The sequence below is a fragment of the Staurois parvus genome, unplaced genomic scaffold (genome assembly GCF_062004578.1).
Source record: "Staurois parvus isolate SC_StPar_1 unplaced genomic scaffold, SC_StPar_1.0 ptg001158l, whole genome shotgun sequence".
NCBI lineage: Eukaryota > Metazoa > Chordata > Amphibia > Anura > Ranidae > Staurois > Staurois parvus.
In genome coordinates this window covers 783659-811628 of record NW_028318954.1, presented here as the reverse complement: position 1 = coordinate 811628, position 27970 = coordinate 783659, and the positions used below count along the sequence as shown (strand labels likewise).

General features: G+C 41.9%; 1 protein-coding gene across 1 annotated transcript in view; it reads left to right on the top strand.

Moving 5' to 3' along the window:
* Positions 1-27076, top strand: part of PCYOX1L (prenylcysteine oxidase 1 like) — a 47147-nt gene extending 20071 nt beyond the window's left edge. Inside the window, exons 4-6 of the mRNA XM_089659450.1 lie at positions 6048-6259; positions 10170-10310; positions 24318-27076. Of these exons, the coding sequence (XP_089515576.1) occupies positions 6048-6259; positions 10170-10310; positions 24318-24985 (1021 nt within the window). The 3' untranslated portion in view covers positions 24986-27076. The remainder of the gene's footprint in view (positions 1-6047; positions 6260-10169; positions 10311-24317) is intronic.
* Positions 27077-27970: the final 894 nt, after the last annotated feature.

Genomic DNA, 27970 nt, shown 5'->3' with positions numbered 1-27970 from the left:
TAATAGGCTATAATCATTACTATATGGGTTATGCGCCACCTATAGGTGAATGGACACTGGCAGCCCAAACAGGAAGTCCCGCTCTATATAACCCCTCCCATACAGGAAGTACCTCAGTTTTGTAGCAAGCAATTAAATCCCAGAAAGAGGGGCGGGACCTAGGTGTTCCGTGATGTACTCCCAGAAATGGATTTTACAGGTAAGTATGTAGAAAAAAATCCAATTTTCTTTCTCGTACATTACGAGACACATTACTATCTAGGATGTCCCAAAGCAATATACTTGAGGGGAGGGAGACACACAGAAATTTCCATCAGACAAGGACCTACACTGCGACCAAATGCTGTATCCTCTGCAGTCCTAACATCCACCTGGTACAACATTGTGAATGTATGTAGAGAAGACCAAGTTGTAGCTTTGCAAATCTGAGCCTCTGACCCCTGATGATGGAATCGCCCAAGAAGCCCCCACAATTCTGGTAGAGTGCGCCTAACTTGAAAGGGTGGATATTTACCCTTCAAACCACAGGCTTGAAATATTGACTGACGGATTCAATGAGAAATAGTTGCTTTAGATGCCACTTGCTCTTTCCTGAGCCCTTCTGACAACACAAATAAGGATTCAGATCTTGTGATCTGTGCTGACATTTTCAGATAGCTCCTGCTGGGTTGTACTACATCCAAAGAATGCAGCAATTTCTCTGCTGCAAACTGAGGATTCAGGAAAAAAGGAGGGTAGGACAATGTCCTAAATCAAATTAAAGTTAGAAACCACTTTAAGCAAGAAAGATGGATGAGGGCGCAACACCACCTTATCCTGGTGTACAAGTAAAAATGGCTCCTTACAAGAGAGAGCTGCCAGCTCCAACACCCTTCTTGTGAAAGTTACTGTGACAAAAAAAAACTTTCCGAGTCAAAAGAACCAGCAGGATATCACAAATAGGTTTAAACGGTTGCTTCTGCAAGACACTGAACTCTAAATTCAGGTTCCAAGGGCACATGGGTATTTTGACAGGAGGAGCCATAAGAACCACCCCTTGAAAAAGGCCCGAATCATAGCATGCGAAGCAACAGGCCTCTGGAAAAATTCAGACAAAGCAGAAATCTGACCCTTATTAGTGCCTAAGGCCAACTTATTCTCCACACCAGACTGGAGAAAAGAGATAATTCTCCCAGTGACATATTTCCGAGGATGCCATCTCCTGGCCTCAGAGCATGAAATGTAAGCCTTCCACACTCTATAGTAGATATTTTTAGAAATGGCTTCCTAGCATTCAGGAGAATAGCAATAACTGGTCCTGAGACTCCCTGATCCTTCAAGATCCGGGCTTCAACAGCCACTGTAAAGCCGGGTGAGATATTGAACCTTGGGACAGTAGGTCCAGCTGGGTCAGAAAAGCCCATGGACCATCTACATCCAATCTTACTATGTCCGCATACTACGATTTCCTGGATCAAGCAGGGGCTACCAATAAAATTGGTATTCCCTCCTCTCGGATCCAGCAGAAGAGACGAGGCAGAAGTTGAACCAGATGAAAAGCGTAGATCAAGGAGAACTGGTCCCAAGGAGTCACCAGAGCATCCACATGAACAAGGATGCTGATAGATCTACGTTCAAATTGCCCTAACGCCAGCAAATTGCCGAAAAAACATTGGGGTGCAGCGAACACTCCCCCTGGATTAACCTCTAGCAACTTAGGAAATCCGCCTGCCAGTTCTCTATACCCAAAATAACTGCTGCCAGAAAAGGTACATTAAGTTCTTCCCAGGGTGGTTCCCCTCCTGGGCTGCACAGCTCTTGGTGCCCCATTGGTGGTTGATATAAGCCACAGTTGTGACATTGTTGGACTGAATCCTGATGGGGTGACTGTGCCACCTGTTTGTCCAAAACGTTAGAGCAAGATGTACTGCCCGAAGCTCCAAGATATTGATTGGTGTTTTCTAGCTGGGACCACTTCCCCTGCATAGTGGCTCCCTCCAAAACAGCCCCCTAGCCCAAGAGGCTGGCATCCATGGTTACTATCTTTCAAACCACCGGCAGAAAGGACTTTCCCCTCTCCAAATTCTAAATCCTTAACCACCAATTCAGACTCTGTCGTACCCTTGGGAAAAAGAACATGCGACAATCCAATGCCTGGACCTTCTTGTTCCAGAGAGACAGAATGCTCCTCTGTAAGGGCCTGGAATGGAACTGTGCATAGGGAACCGCCTCGAATGAAGATGCCATTTTCCCCAGCAATCTCATGCAGAGGCATTTAGAGGGACAACTTTTTCTCCCTACATCTCGAACCAGATTCCTTAGTGCAAAACTTGTCCCCGGAGGCAGGAACACCTTTGCCTGAACAGTATCTAGGGTCAGACCTAAATACTCTAGGCTCTGAACAGGTTCTAAGGCCGACTTTTTGACATTTAGAACCCAGCCTAGATGTTCCAAGACCCATAGTGCCTTTTAAGCCTAGTACACATGATCAGAAAATCTTACCACTTTGAAAGCAATCATACGATAATCTGATCGTTGGTACACAGCTTTCATCCGAAATTATTAGAAGGGACAAGAACAAAATGTTTTCTTTTACTATATCAGTTCATGCGATTTTCATTTAATCAATACAGTTTCCATCCAAAAATACAATACATTACATCACTTCAGAATTTTTATTCTGTCGTACAAGAATTTTCGTAACTTGAGTAACCTCTTCATTTTTGATATGAGACTAGCATGCAAAAAAAAAAAGGACTATCATTCATTTGTCTGATATTCTCATCATGAGTGGGGCTTTAAGCCTGGAATAGACTGTTCCCTGAATAACAACAGATCGTCTAGATATCCAAACACCAATATTCCCTGATATCTTAGTAGGCCCAATACTGGAGAAAGAGATTTTGTTACTACACGAGGAGCCGTGGTAAGCTTGAATGGCAGAGCCACAAAATGAAAATGACGGTCTTCTGTTGCAAACTGTAGAAGCCTCCTGAGGTTGAAAAATTGGCACACGCAGGTATGTGTCCCTGATCTCTATGGATGCAAGAAAATCTCCCACCTGCAACAAGGCCACCATCAAATGGCCTGATTCCATCCAAAAAGAGTGGACGACTAGACACCAGTTTAGGGCCTTGAGATCTAGGCTAGGCCTGACATCCCCCTTTGGTTTTGGAACCATGAATAGGTTTAAGTAGAACCTGTGAACCTCTTTCAAGACGGCACTTCCTTGGGTTAACAGGTGATCGAGGGCTTGAAACAATGAACTTTTCTTCAGCTGATCTAAAGGAATATTCGACCTCAGAAAGCGAGAAGGAGGAAACAACTCGAAATTTTAGTCTGTACCCCTGAAAAATGGTGGAAATCACCCACTTGTCCTGGATCACCTCCTTCCAGACATTGAAAAATGCAGAAGCCTCCCCCCACCCACACAAGTGGGGGTGCCTCTTCATATGGATGGCTTAGAGCCTGTCTTACCAGGCTTCTGACTCCAGGGCTTTTTCTGCCCTTTTCCCTGAGGTTTGCCTCCGGACGCAGATGTCTGTGGCTGCCGAAACTGCCTGGAAGATGAAAAACTAGCAACAGAGGTACCGGTTAGTTTGAAAGATGGGCTCTTCTCCTTTTAACTGGACTGTGTAAAATGGTTAGTCAGGAATTTTCCTGGTCAGGAAGAGGTTGTGGCTGAGCAGGTGGCAGATTTACCCAACGCCTTGTGCTTTGCAGTGGATGCCTAGATATGCCTATCCAAATCCTTGCCAAACAGATGTTCCCCATGAAAAGGGAATCCAGCCAGCAGTTTCTTGCAAGGCAATTCAGCTGATCAACTTTTTAGCCATAGGATTCTGCGCATGTGCACTGATAGCACAGCCAAAAAATGAAACCTGCTGACTTTGAGTATTTCAGGGCATCCACTGCAAAGCACAAGGCGCGAGGTAAATCTACCACCTGCTCAGCCACAACCTCTTCCTGACCAGGAAAATTCCTGACTAACCGTTTTACATGGTCCTGCAAGCACTGACAAAGGCCAATTGTCCCTATATCAGATTGTGTCGCAGAACCAGCCAGTTGTCAGTTCACCGCAGACCACCACAGAAAGCTCAAGCCTTTCCTTTCCACCCTATCTTAGAAGAGGGCATTTATGCTGACAGGGATCATCTGGACAGAATCTTTGTCCCTCCCAAGAGGTTTTCAAAGCAGCTTTTAGTAATGACTCCATGTTCGTATCCGCTGGGTCTTTAAACACCTGGGCACTGTCTACTGGACATGTTAAATTCCTATTCAAGGAGACAGCACCGTCAACCGCTGGCATGCTCCATTTTTAACAAGTCTCTCTTCCATAGCATACAAGATGGAAAAGCTCTTGGGAGGGACAAAGATTCTATCCAGATGATCCCAGTCAGCAGAAAGGCTTGAGCATTCTGTGGTGAACCCAGAGAGGAGTAGGAGGCTTCAGAATCATGCTCACCCACTCCGCTATCTGGAAGACATTACCTACTCAAAGTGCACTGAAATTCAGCTGGGGCTTGTGATCAAAACTCAACCTTCCAGCTTAGCATCCCACGATGCAATCTGTAATTTAGCAATCAGCAGCTATCACAGCCTAAACAGCACGATGCAACACTTAATCCAAGACTCAGTATACATTGGCCACCTGTAGCTGAACAATACCCAAAGGACTCTGCTCTGTGTCCCTTGCAAAACTGGAGATCCACATGGAGAGCACTTCTTCCCGTAGTAACATGGTTGCCTGCAGCTTCAGGACGCTTCTGCACCTTGTGCTCCATCGAGCAATGCCTACTAATCCAGGAAGACTACCCCAGGGATCAATCTTCTCATCCATCTTCTCAATATCAGCACGCACATACCATATGGCACATGCCGGTCATAAAGTACACAGAGCAGGTTTAGACACCCGATGCCCCTAGTGGTCATATAAAGCAAGGCACAGAGGCTGTGGTTAACTGGCTTCTCGTAAGTATTACTGCTGTACTGTATAGCAAAAATTAGTGCTTGTAGTACTCATATATTGCCGACAACATTGAGACTGCCCCTCAAAGAATGTACTTTAAAATCTCTCCTTCTTTTGCCATCACAGGCCATGTCACTTAAGGACCTTCAAGGACTGGGGCCCCCTTAACTCATGAGGTCCACTCCCTTGGACCCGTACAGCACTCTGCCAGAAATGCCTTGGTCATTAGAGCATCCACAGGGTTCTTTAACACAGTGTCCAACGCCAAAAAAGGTTGCATTACAGACAAAACCTCGTTGACTCCTTCCACACGAGGCTCGGGTACCATTCATCTTAGGAGTCAGCCATCAAAATGGAGCCGATTAATCAGCCCCTTGATTCCTAAGATCCATTTTGGGACCAGCAGAGTTCACACAGAGAGCTTAAAGCAGAGCTCCACCCAAAAGGGGAAGTTCCCGTTTTTAAAGACTGGTCCCCCTGCTTCCCATTAAGGAGTTGGGAGGGGAGTGGGTACCCGAAATTGACAGGTACCCGCTCCCACTTTCGCTGCAATCAACTAGGCGAGCGAAAGTGGAAGTTGTCCTCCCCGTAGTTTTCTGGGACACGTGACAGGTCTCACGCAGTGGGCACCCAGCTATGAAGCCGCAAGCTGTCACAGCTGGGTGCCCACACTGAAGATGCTGGTGCCGGGAACACTGGACAGCTGGTGAAACTGGCTGCAGGGAGGACACCGCAGAATTGAGGGACAGGTGAGTGGCTGTTTTTTAAAAGTCAGCAGGTGCAGTTTTTGTAGCTGCTGACTTTTATTTTTTTACAGTGTGACTTTAGCTCCACTTTACCGTCACCATCGTCTTCAGACACTGGTAAAACAACTGAGGTACTTCCTGTATGGGAGGGGGTTTGTATGGGAGGGGGTTTATATAGAAGGGGCTTACTGTTTAGTATGCCGGTGTCCATTCACCTACTGTATATGTGACTCATAACTCAGATAGTAATGATTATAGTCTACCCTGTGCCGCGTGATGTATGATAAAGAGAGATCATGTAATATTTTTATTTTTTATATTGTTCAACTTAACATTTGACATGCTTTCTTTAGGGTGTATAAGTACCAAGCTCATGAGTATGCGTTTTCAAGCATTGAGGGATTGCTGCGTTCACTTGGAGGGGACCATTTTGTGAATATGACCCAGAAGTCAGTTGCGGAATCATTGCAGGGAATTGGAGTGTCGCAACGTTTCATAGATGACGTGATCAGTGCTGTGATGAAAGCCAGCTATGGACAGTCAGTGTCCATTCCAGCTTTAGTAGGTGAGTCTTGCATTGAAGACTTTGTCACTATATTGACCTAGTCAGTTATACACAGGCTGTCAACAATCGTGTAAGCAGAGCTAGCTCTGCATATATTGCAAGAAAGTGTCATAGGTGCTCCTTATTCCAAAGCTCAACATTAGTGCAAAAGTGCAGTATACACTGCAAAGCTACGGTATAAATATGTGCAAATATATTGTAGTAACATTTTTTTTTGGACTTGTTAAGATAATCCAAAGTCCTGAAAATGCAAATGACAAAGCCAATAATATTGAGTAGCCAGTATATGGATCATGGCTTGTTTCTGGGGCTATGTAAGTTTATGTTCTATATAAATCACAGCATCATCTACTGGCTTAAGAGCTAAGTACACCTTAAAAACAAAAAAAAAATTAAATGCATATTTTTTCAGGAAAAAAGATTAACATTTTATTTATTTTTACAGAAGCCTGCAAAGTATTGCACCTGCAATTAGTGGATGATGGATGCAGTGCCTGGCTCCTGCAAACACTTCCTCCAGCTCTCTGCAGAGCTGAAAGAAGTGTCAATGGACTACTAGTGTGCTAATTACTGGACTTGAAGCCTGTTGCAAACTACTAATCTGATTGCTACTTTGTCAGACAGGACTTGCAGTTACAGATCTCCACACGGCCACGCAAAATTTAAAATTGACAGCATCTGCAGGGGAGAAGAACCCCTGCATGCTGTGGGGTGGTGGGGGAAGGTGACAGTTGCACCAGGCTACATGTTTCACCCTAAATACGTATGCTGTAACATATGACATGGTGCAAAAGGTGAACCATTGCGCAGAGCAGGCAAGTATGACATGTTTGTTTTTAAAAAAAATGATAAAAAAAATTACAATCAATGTCTTCATCTGCAAAGCTGTCAATAAAAGCAATGATGCAATCCTTTGTATAATGATTTAAGTATATATAAACTCAAGAACAAAAATGTAATATATTGTAGCTTACCAGTACTTCAATGTGTTGGCTGCATTCATTATTATTATTATTATTTTTTTTTTGCAGGCTTTTTTCACCTGCAGATTTTGCCAGTAACACACTTGCTGTTCTAGGGTGACAACACTTGCTTATCTGCTATATCAGTAAAAAAAGAAATAGGATAGGAATACAAACACCATCACTTCTCATTCTCTCCATAGAGTAGAATGGTGGTGTTCTGTAGTCTTTAGCGAAAACTTGAACCAATGTGATTGATAACAGTGCAGCACACACAGAGAAAACATAAAGTTTATTAGCTGACTCGAATTCCGGCAGGATCAGCAAGTACTTTTTTTGACCTTAACAGATCTAACAAGCTTTCAGTTGTATATTTAACATACCAAAAGGGACCAGATAAGGGAAGCTCATTGTTAGGGTTTACATACAATGAAAGAAATGTCCATACCAGTAGTTGATTGAACTAAATAGATTTTCATTGAAAAGGATTGGACCTTGAAGGGGGTACACCTTGAAAGCTTGTCCTGAAAATTTTTATGTTTGTGCAAATAAAAAATCATGGACAGTACTCAGTTGTTTTTGGCAGAAAAATGGAATCTCTTTATTATTATTATTATTAATTGATTATTTTTACATGTATGGCCAGTTTAGGGGATTGCAAGTTGTATTTATAATCTATTTCACTTTTGATCTTGCCATTTAAAAGCCACTTCATGATTTTTCTGGTCCACTGATCTGATAAAGCAAGTAGTTATATACTTCATTTAGCAGCCTCATCATAAGTAGTTCCCTGTGACTCAGAGTGCACATGGTTGTACAGCCATTTTTAAGGTATTAACTCTACCTATTGCATGTTGAGCATACTGACAAAAGATATATACTTGGCAAAAAACTTGCCTGGTTTTCAAAGTTGGGCATGTCCATAGACATCCAGTAATCTAAAACAAACTGCCTGCAGTCATTAGCCTAACGTTTGACCTGCATTACAAAGACCTTGCTCTTGAGATGTCACTAAGTAATTTGTTTAGGATATGTTAGGTCTTACCTGTACATTACTGATGAGTATGTGATAGCTTTAGGGTAAGACCTGTAATTACTTTTTTTCCTGTTTCCATATGTTTAAGCTGAATTAACCTAAGGGTCAGTTTGCTAGTATAACTACTTTTACTACTTTATATCTTGATCATTTTCTCATGAAAATGTTTAGATAGGAAAACAAGTAATGTTTGCTTGTGATTTTTTTTTTTTTTTTGTTTTTGTTTTTTGTTTTTTACATAAATTAATTTTTTTTCTGAGTCTATATTTGTTTTGCTTGCCTTTATCCTCTGCTTTAAAGTGTATATGAAGCCAAAAATATTTGGCTTAACATAAACTTTACATTTTGCCTTTGCAATAAAAAACAGAATTGGTATCTAAAGCCATTTATTTTTTTGTCTTGGATAGAACATGGAAAGGCTGAATTCGCTGTGTAAAGCAGGCCATAGATGGGTCGAACATTGGCCGATTTAAAAAAATAAATAAAAAATCAGTCGTTTGATCGGCCGACATTACCACCAATGTTAAAAAAATCCGCCGATTTTCGACCCGTCTATGGCCGGCATTAACCCCATAACTTCTGTCCCTTGCAAAGACGGGAGCACACCATACCACGATATAAATGGATACATTTGTTGCAACCGCAACTTCTTCTTCCTTCTTCCTCCTTCTTCCTTCTCCTTCTCCCTTCTACTTCCTCCTTCTTCCTCCTCCTTCTTCCTCCTCCTTCTTCCTCCTCCTCCTTCTTCTTCCTCCTTCTTCCTTCTCCTTCTTCTTCCCCAGCATTGCTGGGAAATTTTCCAACATGACCGATAAAAAAAAATGTGCGAAAAACGGCCGACCAATTAACCCAGTAACGGTGCGAAAATCGGCCGATTTTTTTTGTTATCGGCCGATTTTCGACCCGTCTATGGCCAGCATTAGATGGATTTCCTTTCACTTCCTGTCTCAAGCCAAACACTAGTAGAATTTCATTTGAAAATTTTCATTTTAGAAACATTTGTTAAATTTTCTAATCCATGCTTGTTTCCAACCTCTGACGCAAAACTTCGAGTAGGATGGAAAATTTTTCACAAGCAATTGAATTTCTGACAATGACTATGGTTTTAATTTCATGCACTTCAAAACCAAATGTTTTTATGTACTTTTCACTGGCATTCATCAGGCCCTTTGAATGTACTCATGAGAATTTCTTGGTACAAATGTTTGAAATTTACTAATGTATGGCCAGCTCTACAATGAAGACCAGGCCAAAAATAGGTAATTTTCCCCAAGCAGGATGGATAAATTCCATATCCTACGTTCTTACTGCATCCAAAGCAAACAAAAACATTTTGGCTTTAGATCCATTTAGGCTAGGCTCACATATTTGCGTCTCTGTGCAGGTGCGTTTGCGTGGGGGCATACCAGCACATTCATATGAATATACTTGAAATCTTGAGCAAAAGTCCCCAACCCTCTTTGTAATTGCAGCTGCATGGCAATGCATAGGGCTATGTCACCATGCAGTATCACGTACCCAAAAACATGCTGCATTTTCAGATGTGTGGGAGTGACATTAAGAATTAATGGCAACCTCATGCATCTGCTAAAGGGCAGTCTATTTTGGCTGTAGATGCAGAAATGTGTGCAATTTCCACACAGTCCTGGACCCACATATGTGTGAATGTAGGCCTAAACTAAAGAAAACTGATACACTAATCAATTGACTTCAACATTAAAAATGCTGCAAACATTCATAATATACATGGGGTAAATTCATCTGATATGTGTAATAAACCTTATGTTTTATCATTCCTTGAGGGCTGTTTTTGGTTTGACTGTTTCAGATTTAACATAACTGTTATATGATTACAAGCAACTAACGTATCTGTAAATAATTGATCTGGTGTGTTCTTGTGTGCTTTCCTTAGGAGCCATGTCTTTGGCAGGAGCCCAGGGAAATATGTGGGCAGTGGAAGGAGGTAATAAGTTGATATGCTCAGGTTTGCTAAAGCTGACGAAGGCCAATGTGATCCATGCTAGAGTGACGGCAGTGTCTCTACACAGCTCAGGTACATTATTTGTTTGTTTTTTTCCAATTCATAAACCTTTTTTTTTTTTTTTTTTATGAGGTTGCTGGGGTATAAACAGTTTAAGAAAATATTTGTTTTGCCTGGATAGTATACAGGGCAGTTTTAGGCTGACGAGCAGGCAAATTCAATTTTGAATTAAGGAAAAAAAAAACATTTTTTATTTTTTTATCTGACCTTCACTCTTGAAATGAAATCCCTAGTGATAGGAGGTAAAGATAGGTGGAGCAGTGGGTAAGTGTCTAGTAGTGCCACTGTAGCAGTTTCTGTGAAAAAAAAAATGTAATTAAATCCCTTTAAAAATCTGTAAAGACTTCTGCAGATTTCTGCAACATACAAGAATTCACTGCTCTTTCAATAAATACTATTATATAGTTGTTGGCGCAAGGCAACTTTTGGGCAACCAGCTTCACGCGATGAATCGCACGACAATCACATATGGCGTATAGTGGCATATGGAGGTAAGTATTCGCATGAGATTGCTATTGACACGAGTGTTTGCTTTGAAGTCAGTGGGAGGTGCTTTTGCATTAAAGTGAATGGGAAGCATTTCTGCATTGAATTCAAAAAGGGTGATTTTGCATTGAAGTCAATGGCACACGATTTTGCATTGAAGTCAATGGCACGACATTAGTGGTAGTTCCAATTTTTTAGGTCATGCAATATTATTGCAAAGGTCTAGGAAATGCAAAATTTCAGTAAAAATTACACTAAAGTGAATTGTAGGGCAAACTAACACAATAAATTACCCAAATTTTGGTAAAATATAAAAGGCAAGGTTGTGCCGAGTAAATAGATACCCAACGTGCCAAACCTTAAATTTTGTGTGCATCTATGAAATGGCGACAAACTTCAGTACGCTACATTTTCTATAGACGACGCTTCAACAGGCCTTATAGGTCATCAGTTTAGCGTTACGAAGGAGGTCTGGTGCTAGAATTCTTGCTCTCACTCTGGCGCTCACGGCAATATGTAACATTTCTCACAATAGGCATTTTCACGTGTAGGCGCCCCAATGTGTGCGTTTACTTTCGTACTTGCTTATATGTGGGAGGGGAACCTCATTTTTTTTTTTTTGGATATGTCCTTTTTGGTGTAACTTTTTTTTTTTTTTTTTTATCACATAGGGGAATTGAGCTGCACCAGTTTATTCCACTCCGTCACCTCTAATACGTCCCCCAGGGCTTGTTCCCAGCGTTCCATGTAGGGTAACTTGGAGGAATCCATTTGTAAGATAGCATTTATCATGGATATATGACCATTGTGTTTATCTAGAGTTCTCCAGAAATGTTCCATTGGAGTCAATGAGGACAAGTTACTGGTGCGTCTAAGGGTATGAGGAAAGTGGCTTATTTGTGAGAAGCGATAGAGTTTCTAAGTGGGGAGGTGATGTTGCTCCTGAAATACTATCCTAGGTATGGGGCCTCTATGGTTGCAAAAATCTGCAAACCGAAGAAAACCTTTATTTGTCCACCAGTCAAAAGCAGAGGGGCTGAGTCCCGGGGAAATGCCGAATTGCCCAATAAAGGATCTAGGGGAGTGTGGGGATTTAAAGCATTGCTTATTCGCCAATCTGTCCCATAAGGAAAGGGAAAACGATAGCATGGGACACAAAATTGCGGGTCTATCCCTGGCTTTCAGCCACATCATATGGCTGATCGGGATATTAGGGATATGGGACAATTCTAAATGCATTCACAGGGGGCGGACATGTTTAGAATGATAGTGTATCAATGGGACCAATTCGGCGGCATAAAATATTTAGATAGGTCTGGGGCCCCCAACCCTCCCATCAATCTCGAAGCAAAAAGTGTACGTCTATTCACCCTGGGTCTCTTATTTCCCCATATGAATTTTAACACCTTATATTGGAAAATACGTAAGTCAGACATGTTTATCATTATCGACAAAGTACGAAACAAGTACAGAATTTTAGGCAAAGTATTCATTTTTATTGAGTGCAACCTACCGAACCATGATGGGGGATGGATGGCCCATTTGGAAAGATCATCCTGCAGTTTTTAATATAGGGGAGGATAATTTCGTTGATACAGGGTGTCCACGGAAGAGGTTAGATTCCTAGATAAGGAAGCGTGTCCGCTTGCCATTTTAAAAGAGAAGCTTTGTTGTAAAGAATGAACTGTGGAGTCATCCAGAGTTAAGTTGAGGGCAAGGGAATTATTATGGTTGACACTAAGGCCAGAGATCGCTGAAAAATATGATAGGTCACTATACAGGTTAGGTATAGACGTGGCCGGGAATGTTAAGAGCATTAAAAGATCATCCGCAAATAGAGTGCACTTATGTTCCCTGTCACCACACGGGATGCCCAAAACATCCGGGTTATTTCTAATTTCAATGACCAGAGGCTCCAAAGCCAAGAAAAATAAAATGGTGGATAGTGGGCAGCCCTGTCGAGTGCCTCTGTGTATGAAGAGGTAATCTGACCCATATCCCTTGACCGACAATCTGGCTATTGGTCCACTATGTAATGTATGGAGTATTGTGAGAAAATTCTTGCCAAACCCATAGCGATCCAAAGGGTAGAATAGATATTCCTAGGACAGGGAATCAAATGCCTAATGAAGGTCAAGAGATAAGAGCATAGCTTTCCGTGTCACTCTGCCGTCCCAATTAGATTTGAGTGTGGAAATAATATCAATCGGTTGCCTTGTTTGATCAGGTGTTTGTCTATTGGGAACAAATCCCATTTGGTCCGGAAGGATATAACCTGCCAGAAAGGAATTCAATCTGCATGTCAATATCTTGGTCATAATCTTAAGGTCTACATTAATAAGGGAGATTGGGCGGTATTTTGCACAGTCACCATGATTCTTGCCCGGTTTAGGTATAACATGTACAGTTGTGGCCAAAATTATTCAACCCCCAATGCTGTAAAGGGGTTTAGGGACTATAGTGTACATTTGGAATTGTATTCAGAATCAAATCCTACAAGGACGTTGTAACTACCCAAATGCAACTAAAATGACATCAATTGTTTATGTAATACAGTAGTAAATGGTTCTTATGTGGTTTCTTCATTGCCACAATTATTCAACCCCTTAAAGACTACCACTCTGAAGAACAGAGGTTCATACAGGTGCTTTCCATCAGGTATTGAAAACACCTGTGGATGTCACCGAGCAGCAATCAAGCATAATAAGCACCAATTAGGCAGCTTTAAAATGACTGTGATACTCAGCTCCTTCTAGACATTTACTGGTGTGGTTACAAACATGGTGAAGGCAAGAGAATGGTCCAGGAAGACAAGAGAAGAGGTGATTTCTCTTCACAGGAAGGGCAATGGCTATAAGAAGATTGCAAAGATGTTAAACATACCAAGAGACACCTTAGGAAGCATCATTCGCAAATTCAAGGCAAAGGGCACTGTTGAAACGCTACCTGGTCGTGGCAGAAAGAAGATGCTGACTTCGACTGCTGTGCGCTACCTGAAGCGTAGAGTGGAGAGAAGTCCCCGTGTGACTGCTGAGGAACTGAGAAAAGATTTGTCAGATGTGGGTACAGAAGTTTCAGCCCAGACAATAAGACGCACACTGCGTAATGAAGGCCTCCGTGCCAGAACTCCCAGGCGTACCCCCTTGCTGTCTCCAAAGAATAAGAAGAGTCGACTGCAGTATGCCAAAAGCCATGTGGACAAACCACAAAAGTTGTGGGATAGTGTTCTGTGGACTGATGAAACAAAATTAGAACTGTTTGGGCCCATGGATCAACGCTATGTTTGGAGGAGGAAGAACAAGGCCTATGATGAAAAGAACACCTTGCCTACTGTGAAGCATGGTGGAGGGTCAATCATGCTTTGGGGCTGTTTTGCTTCTGCAGGTACAGGGAAGCTTCAGCGTGTGCAAGGTACCATGAATTCTCTTCAGTACCAGGAGATATTGGATGGAAACGTGATGCAGTCCGTCACACACCTGAGGCTTGGGAGACGTTGGACCTTTCAACAGGACAATGATCCCAAGCATACCTCCAAGTCCACTAGAGCATGGTTGCAGAGGAAAGGCTGGAACATTTTGGAGTGGCCATCGCAGTCACCAGACTTAAATCCGATTGAGAACCTCTGGTGGGACTTAAAGAAAGCAGTTGCAGTGCGCAAGCCTAAGAATGTGACTGAACTGGAGGCCTTTGCCCATGAAGAATGGGCGAAGATACCCGTAGATCGCTGCAAGACACTTGTGTCAAGCTATGCTTCACGTTTAAAAGCTGTTATAACTGTAAAAGGATGCTGTACTAAGTACTAAGATTGAATGTCACTTGGGGGTTGAATAAAACTGATAATGCTGTGAGCACAGAAAAGACATTTGTGGTTATTTCATTATAACTGTTATGTTATATTTGTCTGACCTACAAGTGCCTCTTTAATGTAAATGTAAGCAAGATGACTGAATGATCAAAAGCAATGTCAAACTGGCCAAAACACTCAATTTCAGTGGGGGTTGAATAATTTTGGCCACAACTGTATGAATGCATTATTTTCAAAGCGTGGAAGTGGGGTACCCCTGCAAATGCCATTGAAGAAAGAACATAATGCCTCAGAATACCGGGGGTACCCCGGCGAATGTTATTGAAGAAAGAACATAAGGCCTCAGAATATTTCTTATAATAATGGCCCCAAAATCCATCTGATCCTGGTGCCTTGGAGGAATTCAGGCTTTTTATTGCCTCTGCAACTTCCTCAGCTCGAAATTCCCATTATATGACCTGGAATGATACTCGGTAAGGGGAGATTTTGAAAAAAGTATCAATGCTGGGTGGCTGAATTGGTTCCGGTTGAGAATAAAGTTTAGAATAGAAGTTAAAAAATTCACGCACCACCAATTGAGGATTCAGAGATATATGTCTGTTACTCAGGCGCAGTTTCAGTAAAGGCGGGGAGTAAGCTTCCGCGCAAGCAGAGTATGGGTCGTATCTCCAAATGTATAAAAGCGATGTGTTGACCAGCGGATATATTTTTCGGCTTTCGCAGTTAAGCTAAGATTAAGGGATGTTTTATCACCGTGTCTGTTTTATGTCTAATGTCTACTTGAGGGTTTGTGTTTTTTTTTTTTTTTGCTCTCTTGAGTAGCTCCTTGAGTTTTTCTTCCTGTTGGCATATAAGCCATTCCCGGTTCCGTTTTGCCCTAGATGCTATTTGAATAAGTTTACCCCGAATCGTCGCCTTATGTGCCACCCATGTAATAGTGGGCGATGTGTCATCTGGTGTATTCTCAGCAAAATACTGATGGATTTTCCACCTCCGTGTATACTGAGGGGTCTTTGAGTAAAGAGGCGTTGAGTAAAGAGACGTTGAGTCGCCACACTATCGGATGAGCCTTCATCCAGAGATCCGCTATTGTCATCTGAACCAAGGAGTGATCTGACCATGAAGCAAACTATGAAATAAAAATGACCACATGCTCATTAATTTTCGCATTTGCTAAAATATATCCACCCTCCTTATCCCGAACAACCACACTAGGGGTGAAGGACACTCGTTTAGCAATACTGATCGCAACTCCTCTCTTTTTATCTGGACCATTGGACAGGTAATATGTGGGGTATTTAGCATTCAAATGACGTGTGTGATTTCCGAGAGAAATGAGTCCCCTGTATCCCTAATTTATGGTATTGTTGAATGCCAAGGTGAGTTTGTTTAGGGAATGAAAGCCTTGGGCGTTATGGGTGAGTATTTTAAAGTTTGTTGGGGCTATTTTAGTCATGGTTCGGCAGTTTGTACTCACCTGTTGCAGTCCCTGCACACTCCACCATGGGCCACCCAATGGTCCTCCGATCCCCCGCGTCCTTGTACTGAAATAAAGAAGAAACTAAGGAAGAGAAGGAATGGAAAGAAGGATTAAGGAAAATAGCAATGGTTTTTCCCGCTGCCTGTCAATTATTAGGCCGCGGGAACGTCATCAAAATAAACTTCCACATTACAAAAACAAAGGCTGGTTGTGGGGACCAGCACCCCAATATCTAAGGCAAGTTTGCCTGCAGAAAACGGTTAGAGACAAGTTCACAGTAAGTGGCATTCAGTTCTGCTTTGGCACATAACCTTCAACACATATCGGGAGAGCAGCAAGAAGAGAGGCCGAGTATGCTTTCCCAAGCTTCCAACTATTAGAAACATACATAACCTGATAGGGATTCCCCTCACTTGTGAGACCGTAAAATCTTCTAAGCAGCAATAACAATAACAGCTCCAGTGCCGTTTGAAAACTATGCCTCCCCTACAACTATTGGAAATAGCATACTGGAGGAGGATGTACTCTGAACCCCAGCTAGCAACATCCTCAACAATGGTTCCACCTGAGGTAGCAGGAAAATTGTGGCAGTCCCCTCTGCGGTATTCATGGAGTTAACTGGGCCTTCTTGGTGGCTGATCTTGAAGGCTGTGGACCATATGGGGGAGACCTGTCTGGATTGAGATGTAGATAATTTGGCAGGGGAAGGGGTCTGTGAGATCAATCCCAGGTCCATGGGGATCCCCTCCCCTTCCTCCAGACTTGAAAATGAGCATGGCTTTCCTTTTTAATGTAAAGGAGAGCCGGGAGGGAAAGGACCAACAGTATTTGATATGACGATTCAGTAGCTGTGACAGCAGTGGTTTCAACGAACGTCTCTTCTGAATGGCCTGTGGGGAGATGTCTTTAAAAAGTTGAATTTGGTGACCCTGTAGGACGAAATACTGTCTGGTTCTGGCCGTCATCATTATTCTTTCTTTGATCCTGTAAAAGTGTGGCTTGATAATGATGTCTCTGGGTAGACCATCAGATCTAGGAGCCATCAAGGCCCTTTGAAAGTGGTCCAATTCCTGCTGATGTGGTGTAATATCTGGGATTAAGTTCTGCATCAGGGTGTGTATAACAGGCTCTAGATCCACTACCGATTCTGGAAGACCTATTCTCAAGGTCTTCAATCTTAGCTTGAGCCTGGTCCAGTTGATTCTGTAAAGTTATGTTCAGATTAGAAATCTGGTTAACCTTTTTAACCGTGCAATCCAATTTGGATTCAATAGAGTCCAGTCTGTCCCCTATACCTTGAAAGTCCCTTTTAATGTCATTGGTTACAATGGTGCATGTTTTGGATAATTCTTGCTGTAATAGTGTGGAGAAGCTTGCTATAAGCATCGCATCCCCAGAGTATGTAACCGGTTGTGCCAAGGGTGACTGTTCAGTGGAACTTTTCAGACTTAGAATGATATCTGCTAGTTCTGCCATATTTTTGTCCATAGAGGAGGCAGGTGAGACTGAGCACCCCATATCTCCCCCAGGTGACTGGGGACACGGAGAGAACTGCTGTCCACCCACCTGAAATGCTGGAGCTGTGGATCCTCCTGGGATTGTGAGAAGAAAGCATCTCCCATTATATCGGCTGGAGATAGAGGAGATGCAGGTCGTCGCCGAAGGGGAAGGCTGGCCACCGCCACGTGGCGTCCCCTTCTGCACTGGCGCCATCATGGCCAGAGGGGCCTGCTGTTGGAGAGGAGGCTGGCGGCCTGATTGGGGTTGCGGTGTGGTTTGAGCTGGCTTCCTCTTTGCCGCACCTGTTTACCGCCGGTGCATTATGGGCGCCTCTCCTCTGCTCCCCTCTGCTATTCTTCGCTCGGATGGCCGAGGACGTGCGAAGCACGGTCAGTTCATGACCTGTCCCAGCGCCGCGTGTATGCGCACTCGGTAAATTTATATTCACAAAAATCTTAATCAAACATTGCTTTACAAAAGGTTTATTGATGACCTGTTCTTTATTTGGGCAGGATCAGAAGGCGAGTTATTACAATTTTTGACCTAATTTAATAATAACACCAATAATATTAAGTTAGAACATCAGTATAGTAAGGAATACATTTTTTGGACATTAATATTTTTAGACAGGGCAATGCTCTGGTGACTAAAACATATTTCAAGCCCATGGACCATAACAGCTATTTACCATGGTTTAGTGGACATCATCCTTCCTGGTTGAAAAATATCCCTAAGGGCCAGCTAATGAGAGTGAGAAGGAATTGTTACCTTGACTCTGATTTTCTGGCCCAATCAAGAGTAATTACAAAGAGATTTGTTGAAAGGCTATAAGGAAGAGACTTTGCAGGATACTATATATGAGGTGTTGAATGTACCAAGAGAACAATGTTTAAAATCTAAAAAAATAGAAGAGCTCACTATTAACCAGCAATGGGGTTTTATATCTAATTCTCACTCTCAATATAAAGAAGTGGAGAATATGTTTGCCAAACATTGGCATGTATTACAAATGGATAGAGTATTGGGATCTGTCTTACCACACAGACCTTTGTTTATTTACAAGAAGGTCCCAAATTTTGGCGATAGGGTAGTTAAGGTTCTTGACCCACCTACCAAGTTGAAAATGTTTCGGAACAAATCTGTGTTTTTGCATGCCGGAAATTTTTGGCATGCAAAATAGTAAGAAATACACTAAGAGAGATAATTCTAAATTTAGTTTACCAGCTAATGGCAAAGAGTTTAACATTCCAGTATTTATTACGTGTGAGACCACTCATGTTGTGTATGCTTTAGAGTGCCCTTGTGGCCTTATTTATATAGGTCGCTCTAAGAGAAATCTGAAGAAAAGAATTAGTGAGCATCTTCATAATATCACGATTGGATATACTGTAAATATCATAGTGTTTCTATGCAATTTAAGAAACACCATAATAAAGACCCTTCGGGTTTGAAATTTTGAGAGTTTTAGATAACTCTCTCACCAGTAGTGAGAAAGTTATCTAAAAGGGAGATAAAGTGTATGTACATGACTGATTCTTTGGTTCCTAAAGGTTTAAATATAGAAATAGATATCAATTTCTTTATAAGAGACTATTGAGGTTTAGTAGTAATTTTATTTGAGCTCTGGTCAAGTTAACTGAGATCATAGTCTGTTATATTAATATGTTCTGGAAATTTATGAACAAAGTATTTTAATGTTGTTGGAGTTTGTCATTCTAGAACCGGCCGATGTAGTGGTGTTTTTTATCCACTGGATGGCGGCGGTACACTTGAAGGGTTAAGAGGACAGGCTCTATGACAGTGTTTCTCAACCTTTTTTCAGTCAAGCCACCCTTTAAAATTATGGAGTCTTGAGGCACCCCATTCTAAAATGTGAAAAACTATTCTAATAGTTTTATATAACGCAGCAACATCCACACATGTAGGTCACCCAACATTAAAGGTGATTCTTCCAAAGCAAACACACTTTTGCACACTGGTGCTGACTAGTATTCTAATGTTTCTCTTCTCCCTCACTGAGCTAATGTGACCCCAGCACTGATGGAGAGGGGGCGGGGGAGGGTCAAACTAGGATGCTGTGCAGGCAACTGGCATTCTCCTTATCAAATGATGATGTCATTGGTTGTCAGGCGGCTAGAAGGTCGCACAGTGAAACCTGTGGCTTAGTGTAAATAAAAGGCAGGCTTGTTCCACCCGCTGGCTTGTATACAAATTTTGGGCAATTTTAGACATACGGAAGTGCAACAGCGGGCTGCACATGGAAGCGTGGTGAGATGCCAGATTCACTGCACTTGCTTTGACCATCGCTTTCATTTATTGTAAAGCGCTTTGTATTTTGGCTCAATGTGGGTAACTTTTAAGGGGGGAAAGTGGCAATAAAGTGTCTTAAACAGAGTCATGCTATGTGGTTTATTTGTGTTTATCCTTGGGTAAATAATTACTTTTTTTTATTTGTAAACTTACAATTAGCACAACACCTAATACAGGCTTAGCCGAGCTTTGGATCCTAGGGGTTGAGTTAGAGGGTCCTGTATGTTTTATCATCACCAAAAAACTATGTTCAGGCAAAACCATTGATTTGCTGGTCAACTTACGCATGACCTCTCCTCCCTCCTCATGGCTACAAATGCAACCTGCATCTGGACCTTAAAGCGGAGCTCCACCCAAAAGGGGAAGTTCCGCTTTTAAGCTTTTGTCCCCCGCTCCCCATTAAGGATTTGCACCTTTGGGGAGCGGGGGACCCGAATTTGACAGGTACCTGCTCCCACTTCCGCTGCGATTGCCTAGGCGATCGGAAGTGAAAGTTGTCCTCTCCCTCCCCGTAGTCTTATGGGACACGTGACAGGACCCAGAAGACTACGGGGCCATTCACAAAGCGTAGCGCTTCTCACGCATGCGCAGTGGGCACCCGGCTGTGAAGCCACAAGCTGTCACAGCCGGGTGCCCACACTGAAGATGCCGGCGCCAGGGCGAGAAGACGGCCGGTGAAACCAGCGGTGGTGAGGACACCGCTGGACTGAGGGACAGGTAAGTGTCTATATTTTAAAAGTCAGCAGCTACATTTTTTTTTTATTTTTATTTTTTGTCAGGTGGAACTCCGCTTTAACCTGGATTGGATATTGTGTAAGTATTTTGAGTGTTCTTTTGCAGCTTACACGGCACTGCAGGAGAACTGAATTAGACCTACTTTAACTAAAGATACTGCATTATGACTACTTAACAGGCAGATGATATGCTGCCAAAATGCAAAGTACATTTTTGGGTAAAACCCATGAATTTTAAGAGCCACATGAATGTTTTCAATAGTGTTCAGACCATAGCAAATATAACTTTGGATTTTGCACATAGACACAATAAATACAGACATTTGTTAGAGTTTAGACTTGGGAGTAGACTTTGCTTATATGCATAATGTCTTTTGCCCAGTATTGCTGCACTGTATTGTGATTCCCCAGCAGAGGGAGCTTTAACTCTGATATATAAGAGCAGAATGGCACATTGGTTCTCCACTTGTGTACTAAAAAGCAGGAGTAACATTTTGGCATATGAGTACTGATGATTTACAAATGCTGTAGCAGCTACGTATCTTGGCTCCCACATAGCAACTATACAGTATGTGGACTGGCACACTTGTCTTCACTAATAAAACATTTTTTTTGTGTAACTTGTGAATGCAACATATTCTTTGACATATTTTAGAAATCTGCATTAAAAATGATCTAAATGGGTAAAAGGGAAAAAAGTAGAACTCTAAATCCTCCTAGTGTTGTGTTTTTTGTTTTTTTCTAACCGAACTCACAAGGGATGGCTAAAATTTGTCATTCCTTAGTTAATGAAAAAAAAAAATACAAAACATATATACAAAAACAAAATAACAGACTCGATGGGCCCTTTGGTATTTTTTGTGCTGTCAGTTTTCTGAATGTCTGCTCTGGAAATCTGCCTTCACTGTTATGTAACACCCGCTAAATGATAACCTTACAGGTGTGGATTGCACTGCCCTTTTTTCTTCATGGACTTTTCACCACAATCGTATAGTCATTTATTTTTAATAATAATGTTGGTTACTTCTTAGGATATTATGCAGTTATTGCTTATTTTTCTCTCTGTGAAGACTGCTGGCCCTTCAGGTTTAATGATGGGAAGCATCATCCACATTGCTTTTTGTGGACCCAGATTATCGTGGACAATCCCCCTGGGCTTTAAGTACTCTTGAACTGAGCTACATTTGCATGTCACTCAGGCCAGGAGGAGGGACCACTCACCACTGAGGAAGAAGAGGACGGACCAATGGGGGTTTATTTACTAAAGCTGGAGAGTCCAAAATCAGACTCCCTTCTGCATAGAAACCAATCAGCTTCTAACCTCAGCTTGTTCAATGAAGCTTTGGCAATGAAACCTGGAAGCTGATTGGTTTCTATGCAGAAGGGAGTCTGATTTTGGACCCTGCAGCTTTAGTAAATAAACCCCATGATGTCACTGGGCAAGTCTGAAGACTATAGAATTTAAGAGAGGTTTCCAGCTTTAACTTCACTTTAAATAGGTTGGCCCAAATTAAATCTTTCCATGATATAATGATGCTGTCACTCTGTACACTGTAATATACTGTAGTAGTGTTGGTGACATACAATAAGCTGTGATGTGTTCTGGGAACAGTATAGATGACTTCCCATCTGCTGGTGGAAGTAGATTTAAGCTGGGCTTAGTGCTTCTCAGACATTCAAAAGAAAGCTTAGTAATACAAGGCTTTCTCTGATTAGCGGGAGTGGAAATGGTGATGTCATCTGCCCGCCTCTCCACCCTGGCCAATCACAAGAATACTTGTATTTACTGATAAAAATACATTTCTTCTCTGGAATGGTGGAGAAACATTCAGCCCCACTCTGCCTTATACTGGCACCAGATGGGAAGTCTCCCATACTGCTGCTGGAGCACAGTGCCTCTTACTGTATGTAGCTAATGCTACTACACAACTGTCCCATCGTTCTGTAATGAAAAATGTTTGTTTGTCCCAGCTTGGCCTAAACAAACTGTAAAATTTATATTAAAGCTGAAATTCTATTTTAAATTATGTATAAGGGCATGTATTTTTTTTTAAAAAAGTGTGTTGGATTGATTTAAAGAGGTTCTGTTATTTTGCCCATTCCATGGCTGCTTTGGAGTCACCAATAAATACAATACCCTGTGCTTCTAGGTGTGGGGACAAAGTGACCTTCTGCAATGGTGCAGTTTTCAGGCCTATCAACTAATAGTTAGGTTTAAAATTTTTTCACATAAGGAGGATGGCATGTCCTTGACACTAGGTATGCTCTGACACAGAGTTTGTAGGTGATTATGAGTCAGGTAGTGGGCTTGTAACAGACTTGCCCTGTGGAAGTCTGAACCTCTGGATATTCCTTATACAAATTGTCCTGCCTCCGCAAGGCTAAGCAGTCAAATTGAGCATGGTTGGGTGAATTAGGGCAGAATGTTGGTATTATTCCATAAAGACCTTCAAGTATGTAAGTGAATGAGGATATCTGAAAGGATGTGCATTCAGAAGGGTGGAGGGGTTGTGTCCAAATACACACATTGTGTGACCACGTCTAGCATTCAGTTATTATTTGATCAGCTGTGTGTCTTTGTGCCATTTATGGTATTCTCATTGCAGATAAGGTCTGTATACCATATGCTGACATGATCTGATTTGAACTTGTTCACTGCTATAGTTGAATTGCATTATTCCTGGTAATTTCATGAATGTTCCCTTCAGAGTGAAACTTTAACCTTGGGATTGGGAAGAAAGCTCCCTTTGATCACTGTTTTTCTGAAAACATGTACGCATTTGCTTAAAGTGGAACTTCACCAAAATGGGGAAGTTCTGCTTGTTTGCATCCTCCCCTCCACTGCCACAGTTGGCACTTTTTTGGGGGGAAGGGGGAAGGGGGCAGCGGGTACCTGGCTTTGACAGGTACCTGCTCCCACTTCCGGGTCATATCAGCAAGGAAATGTGAGGAAATTAAGTCCCTCCTCCACCCCCCCCCTACAGCTTTCTGGGACACATCACAGGTCCCAGAGGACTTCGGGACCGTCCACGAAGTGCAGCGTGGCTAATACATGCACAGTAGGAGAGCGGCTGCGAAGCCAAAAGGTTCCACTGCCGGTTTCCCTTACCTAAGATGTTGGTGCCAGTTGAAGAATCAGGTCGTGTGAGAACCTTGCTGGATCCCTGGACAGGTAAGTGTCATTATATTAAAAGTCAGCAGCTGCAGTATTTGAAGCTGATGACTTTTAATTTTTTGGGGGGGAGACTGGAGCTCCGTTTTGAAAACCATGTGACTGACCCAGAGGCCTTTAACGAATAGGTAAGTGCCTTTCATCTGTTATTCCAGTATGGTTTTATGTTATGATGATTGGATAAAACATAACCAGTGGCTGAAATCAGTAATCATACTATCTTGATCATGCAGACAAACGGCTAAAATGTATGGCAGCTTTTTACCCGCCATTATTTTTGTCAACCCAGTGCCTTGCCAGATGGCACAGCCAGGTTGGTAACCTGCCATTTATCTAATCCTGGTAAGCCATACAGTTTTTATAACCTCCTTGCCTCCTTCCTTCCAGATTTGTGCTGATAAATAGTGCTAAATTTTCACTGTATGTTAACTTAATTGTGGTAGAGCTTGTGGTAGTGTGCAGGTCACTCCCTAACAGTATACAAAGTGATCAGGACTTTGCATGACATTATTTGCTTTCTTTTTCATTCCAGAAAAGAAGCCCCTATATGAAGTGCAGTATGAGAGAGATGGGACACTGGGTTCTGATTACTATGATGTGGTGATTATAGCTGCTCCATTACAAAGAACAGGCTTCCCTATCTCATTTCGGAATTTCCAGCCTACTCTTCCAGAGTACATAGGTTCTTACCATCGAGTGGTGACATCCATTGTCCATGGCTACCTCAATTCTTCCTATTTTGGCTTTACGGATCCCAAGCTATTTCCATTTGCTAGTATCCTCTCCACAGACAGCCCAGATGCTATATTTCACAGCCTCGAGAGCCTGTGCCCAGTAAATGTGTCTGTTGGCTTCCGGCGCAAGCCTCCACAGGAAGCTGGGGTTTGGCGGGTGCTTTCTTCACTGCCTTTGGACAGGAAGGAACTGAAGACTCTGTTTAAGTCCTATTATTCTGTTCAGGTCATTGAATGGCAGGCTTTCCCAAACTATGGCACAGCCAGTTCTTCCAAATCACTCCCTCCCATCATTCTCCATGATGGTTTGTATTTCCTGAGTGGTGCAGAATGGGCAGCCAGCTCAGTGGAGGTGATTGCTGTGGCTGCAAGAAATGTGGCTTTGCTCGCTTTCAATCGCTGGTTTGAGCTCAATGAGAAAATAGACCAGCAAGATTTGATGCACAAACTGAAAACTGAACTTTAAATCAAACATCCATAGAATGGTTTATCAACACTTTGCCATGGCATTATGCATTCAACACTGGATAAGTCCAACATCGTGACTGTGCATTTGTATGTTCTTTCCTGAACAGTGGAGAGATGGAACACTATATCTTATGGCGGCTGAAGCAATGAAATAAAGAGCGTTATGTAGCAAACAGAAACTCATTAACTTTTTATTCACACTCTTTAAGTTTTAAAAAGACTTTAATTGTGTGGTTTGGTAAACTGGAAATGATTTGTATGTTCAGGAGACATTCCCTGTTAAAGCAAAAATGTTATTTGTGTCTGGGGGTTGTGTTTGTGGGTTACTTTTACCTAATCAGATGTTTTCCACATTTATAGAACTTGGTCATTTATTTAACACCCACAGTTTTAATCATTCCTACCTTTAGCGATGCTATGTGAATGCTTTGTTACAAAGTCACACCCCCGTATTGTGTCTCAGAAAAGCAGGCATGAATGATGTTTGGATAGGAACCTCATGGAAACTAGGAAGGTTCCTGCAAAACGAAAATATTTATCCAATGATCCTGGTATATTTATACCAGGCAGTTACTATGGGACTAATGGAAAAATTATGCTAATGTCAGTTTAAACTAACTTTACACAAATCTGGGAAATTAAAACTCTTCTTATAATATAAAATACATAAGCCAAGCTATCCTCGGTTCCCATGTGAAAAAGATCAGTCATTTTAGAAGAGCAGGCAACTAACACTACAATATTTGCAGAAACTGTAAATGTTGAGCATGCCCCCATTCCTGAGCCTCCTTTTTTTTTGTCTAGGCCACGTGTTACATGGCATACCCAGTAAGAATGCAATAGGAGAGTGGGACCATCTTGATGTATGCAAGAAAAGACTGTTACACATTATGTCACTTGCCTATATCTGTGGATCTGATCCTTTTTGAATGCTGATTTCACTGAATAAGTTTAAATTGCCAGGTTTGTGACAAGTTTTTTTTTTTTAATGAATTCTACAGCGTTCTGTGTGCATTCATTTGTCTTTGATCTCAACACAGGCCTTTAATGATCAGCATTGACAATGCCACCCCTCATTCTGGTAAAGTCACTGTAGTGGTTTCATCTTTGTTCTGTTACCTTGCAGTTATCTGCCTAGGAACATTTGTGATTGTCTTGTGTTTATGTTGTACTGAACATACCTCACAACCACTTACTTGTATATATTACTGGATTGCCAGTAATTTAAGCATTGTGGTGAAATATTACCTTATTGTATAGATTTTCAGTTCATTTTAAAAGGTTTGGCTTCTTCATCTAAGAAGACAGGCCATGTAGCCTTTTGGGTAATAAGACAAAGATTCGAGCAGCTGTTAATGTTTGTGTGTATGTGTAATGAATGATTCTGGTTACTAAAGGGCAAATATGGAATAAACTTATTTCTCTAATTATCTTACAAAGATAAGTCTAGACATAGAACCCTGGACCCTGTTGTAGGGGGAGAGTGGAGAGGTATTCCTTACCCCGCAGCTTTCCCCAGCTCCCTCTGGTACCTGCTTCCCTGTTATTAATTTGGCAGTTGGCAGAAGTCTTCATCTAGCATTACTAAGATGGAAGACATTTAATAGTCTTGTAATGTTCAGCATATCAAGGGTTTTGACCACCCAGGTCCTCCATTCCTCTAGGGCCTGATTGCCAGAGCTTTTACCTTTATGGAAAATGTATATCATATGGAACCTTGGTCCACCTAAAGGTTAGTCAGCTGAGTTGCTAACCCAATCCATGGTGGCATTTACCAACAGAAACCAGAGAAATCTGTTTTTATAGATCTACATATTGGAGGATAGGAGAACTGAAAGGTCAAACATTTTTACTGTTCCTGACTAATTGAGATTTGCATGGCTGAAGTTTACTATGTGCGGCTGAGATCATACAACAGGGTTCTGATAATTGTACAGTGTCTTTGTATGATTTATGATTGTAAGCACAAAGCTTGAATATGAAGTGGGAGTGTGACTGCAGCTTTAGAAAATTGTTTTATGAAATGATCATTTGCCACAAGACTTGTATTTGTCATAATAAATCTCATTAAACAGTGGACACTGTGCCATCCGCTTGTAGTTTTGCATTATTCTGTTCAGTGAAAGTTTCACAGAAAAATGAATGAAAATTGAAAAATGAGTATCTTTTTATGTGGCTTGTAAATATAGATTTTACTTTTTAATGGACCTACCTTGATATAGACTTTTCACTGCTAAATTCATGGTAAGTATTCTGTGAGTGTAATATCTACACGTACTGTATATATTAGCTCTCAGAGAGACCACAATACTCCCCTTGACAATGCCCTAATCTGCTTTTCTCAACAGAAGAACAGAGGCATCCCTTCCACAGGTCAACATTTTCTTCCTGAAAAGGGATCAGACAGTCATGTAACTCCTGATGTTTGTGCAGTTCTTTGTGTGTTCACAAATGTTTGACACAGAGCAACCTCAGCATAGGCAAAATCACATGCTTCGTTCTTAGCAGGGGCGGACTGACAACTCATGGGGCCCCTGGGCAATAGGGGATCATGGGGCCCGTGTCCTTGCCCAAACTCAAAAAAGCCTAAGAAAAAGCTGTACCAGGGGCATCTCATGCGGCCCCCTACTGACCCCGGGCCCTCGGGCAGTGCCCCGAGTTTCCAAATGGTCAGTCCGCCCCTGGTTCTTAGCAAATGTTAAGGATAAAAATGATGCAGCTTTTTAAAATTTTTATTGTAAGAAGATCACAATGCATTGTTACTCTTCAGTTGTAGGTATAAAAGCAGTACATGCATCATTCTCATTGAAAAAAATTACACATGTAAACAGAGTACTTGGTAGCAAAATATTCATAAGGTGTAAGTCCTGTTCAAGGTTATAATATGCAGTCTAGTCTGGATGCTGAAAATCTGGATTGCAGATCACATAATGACAGCAGCTATAATGGGCTCTGGAGATCCTAATTTTAAGGAAAAAGGGTT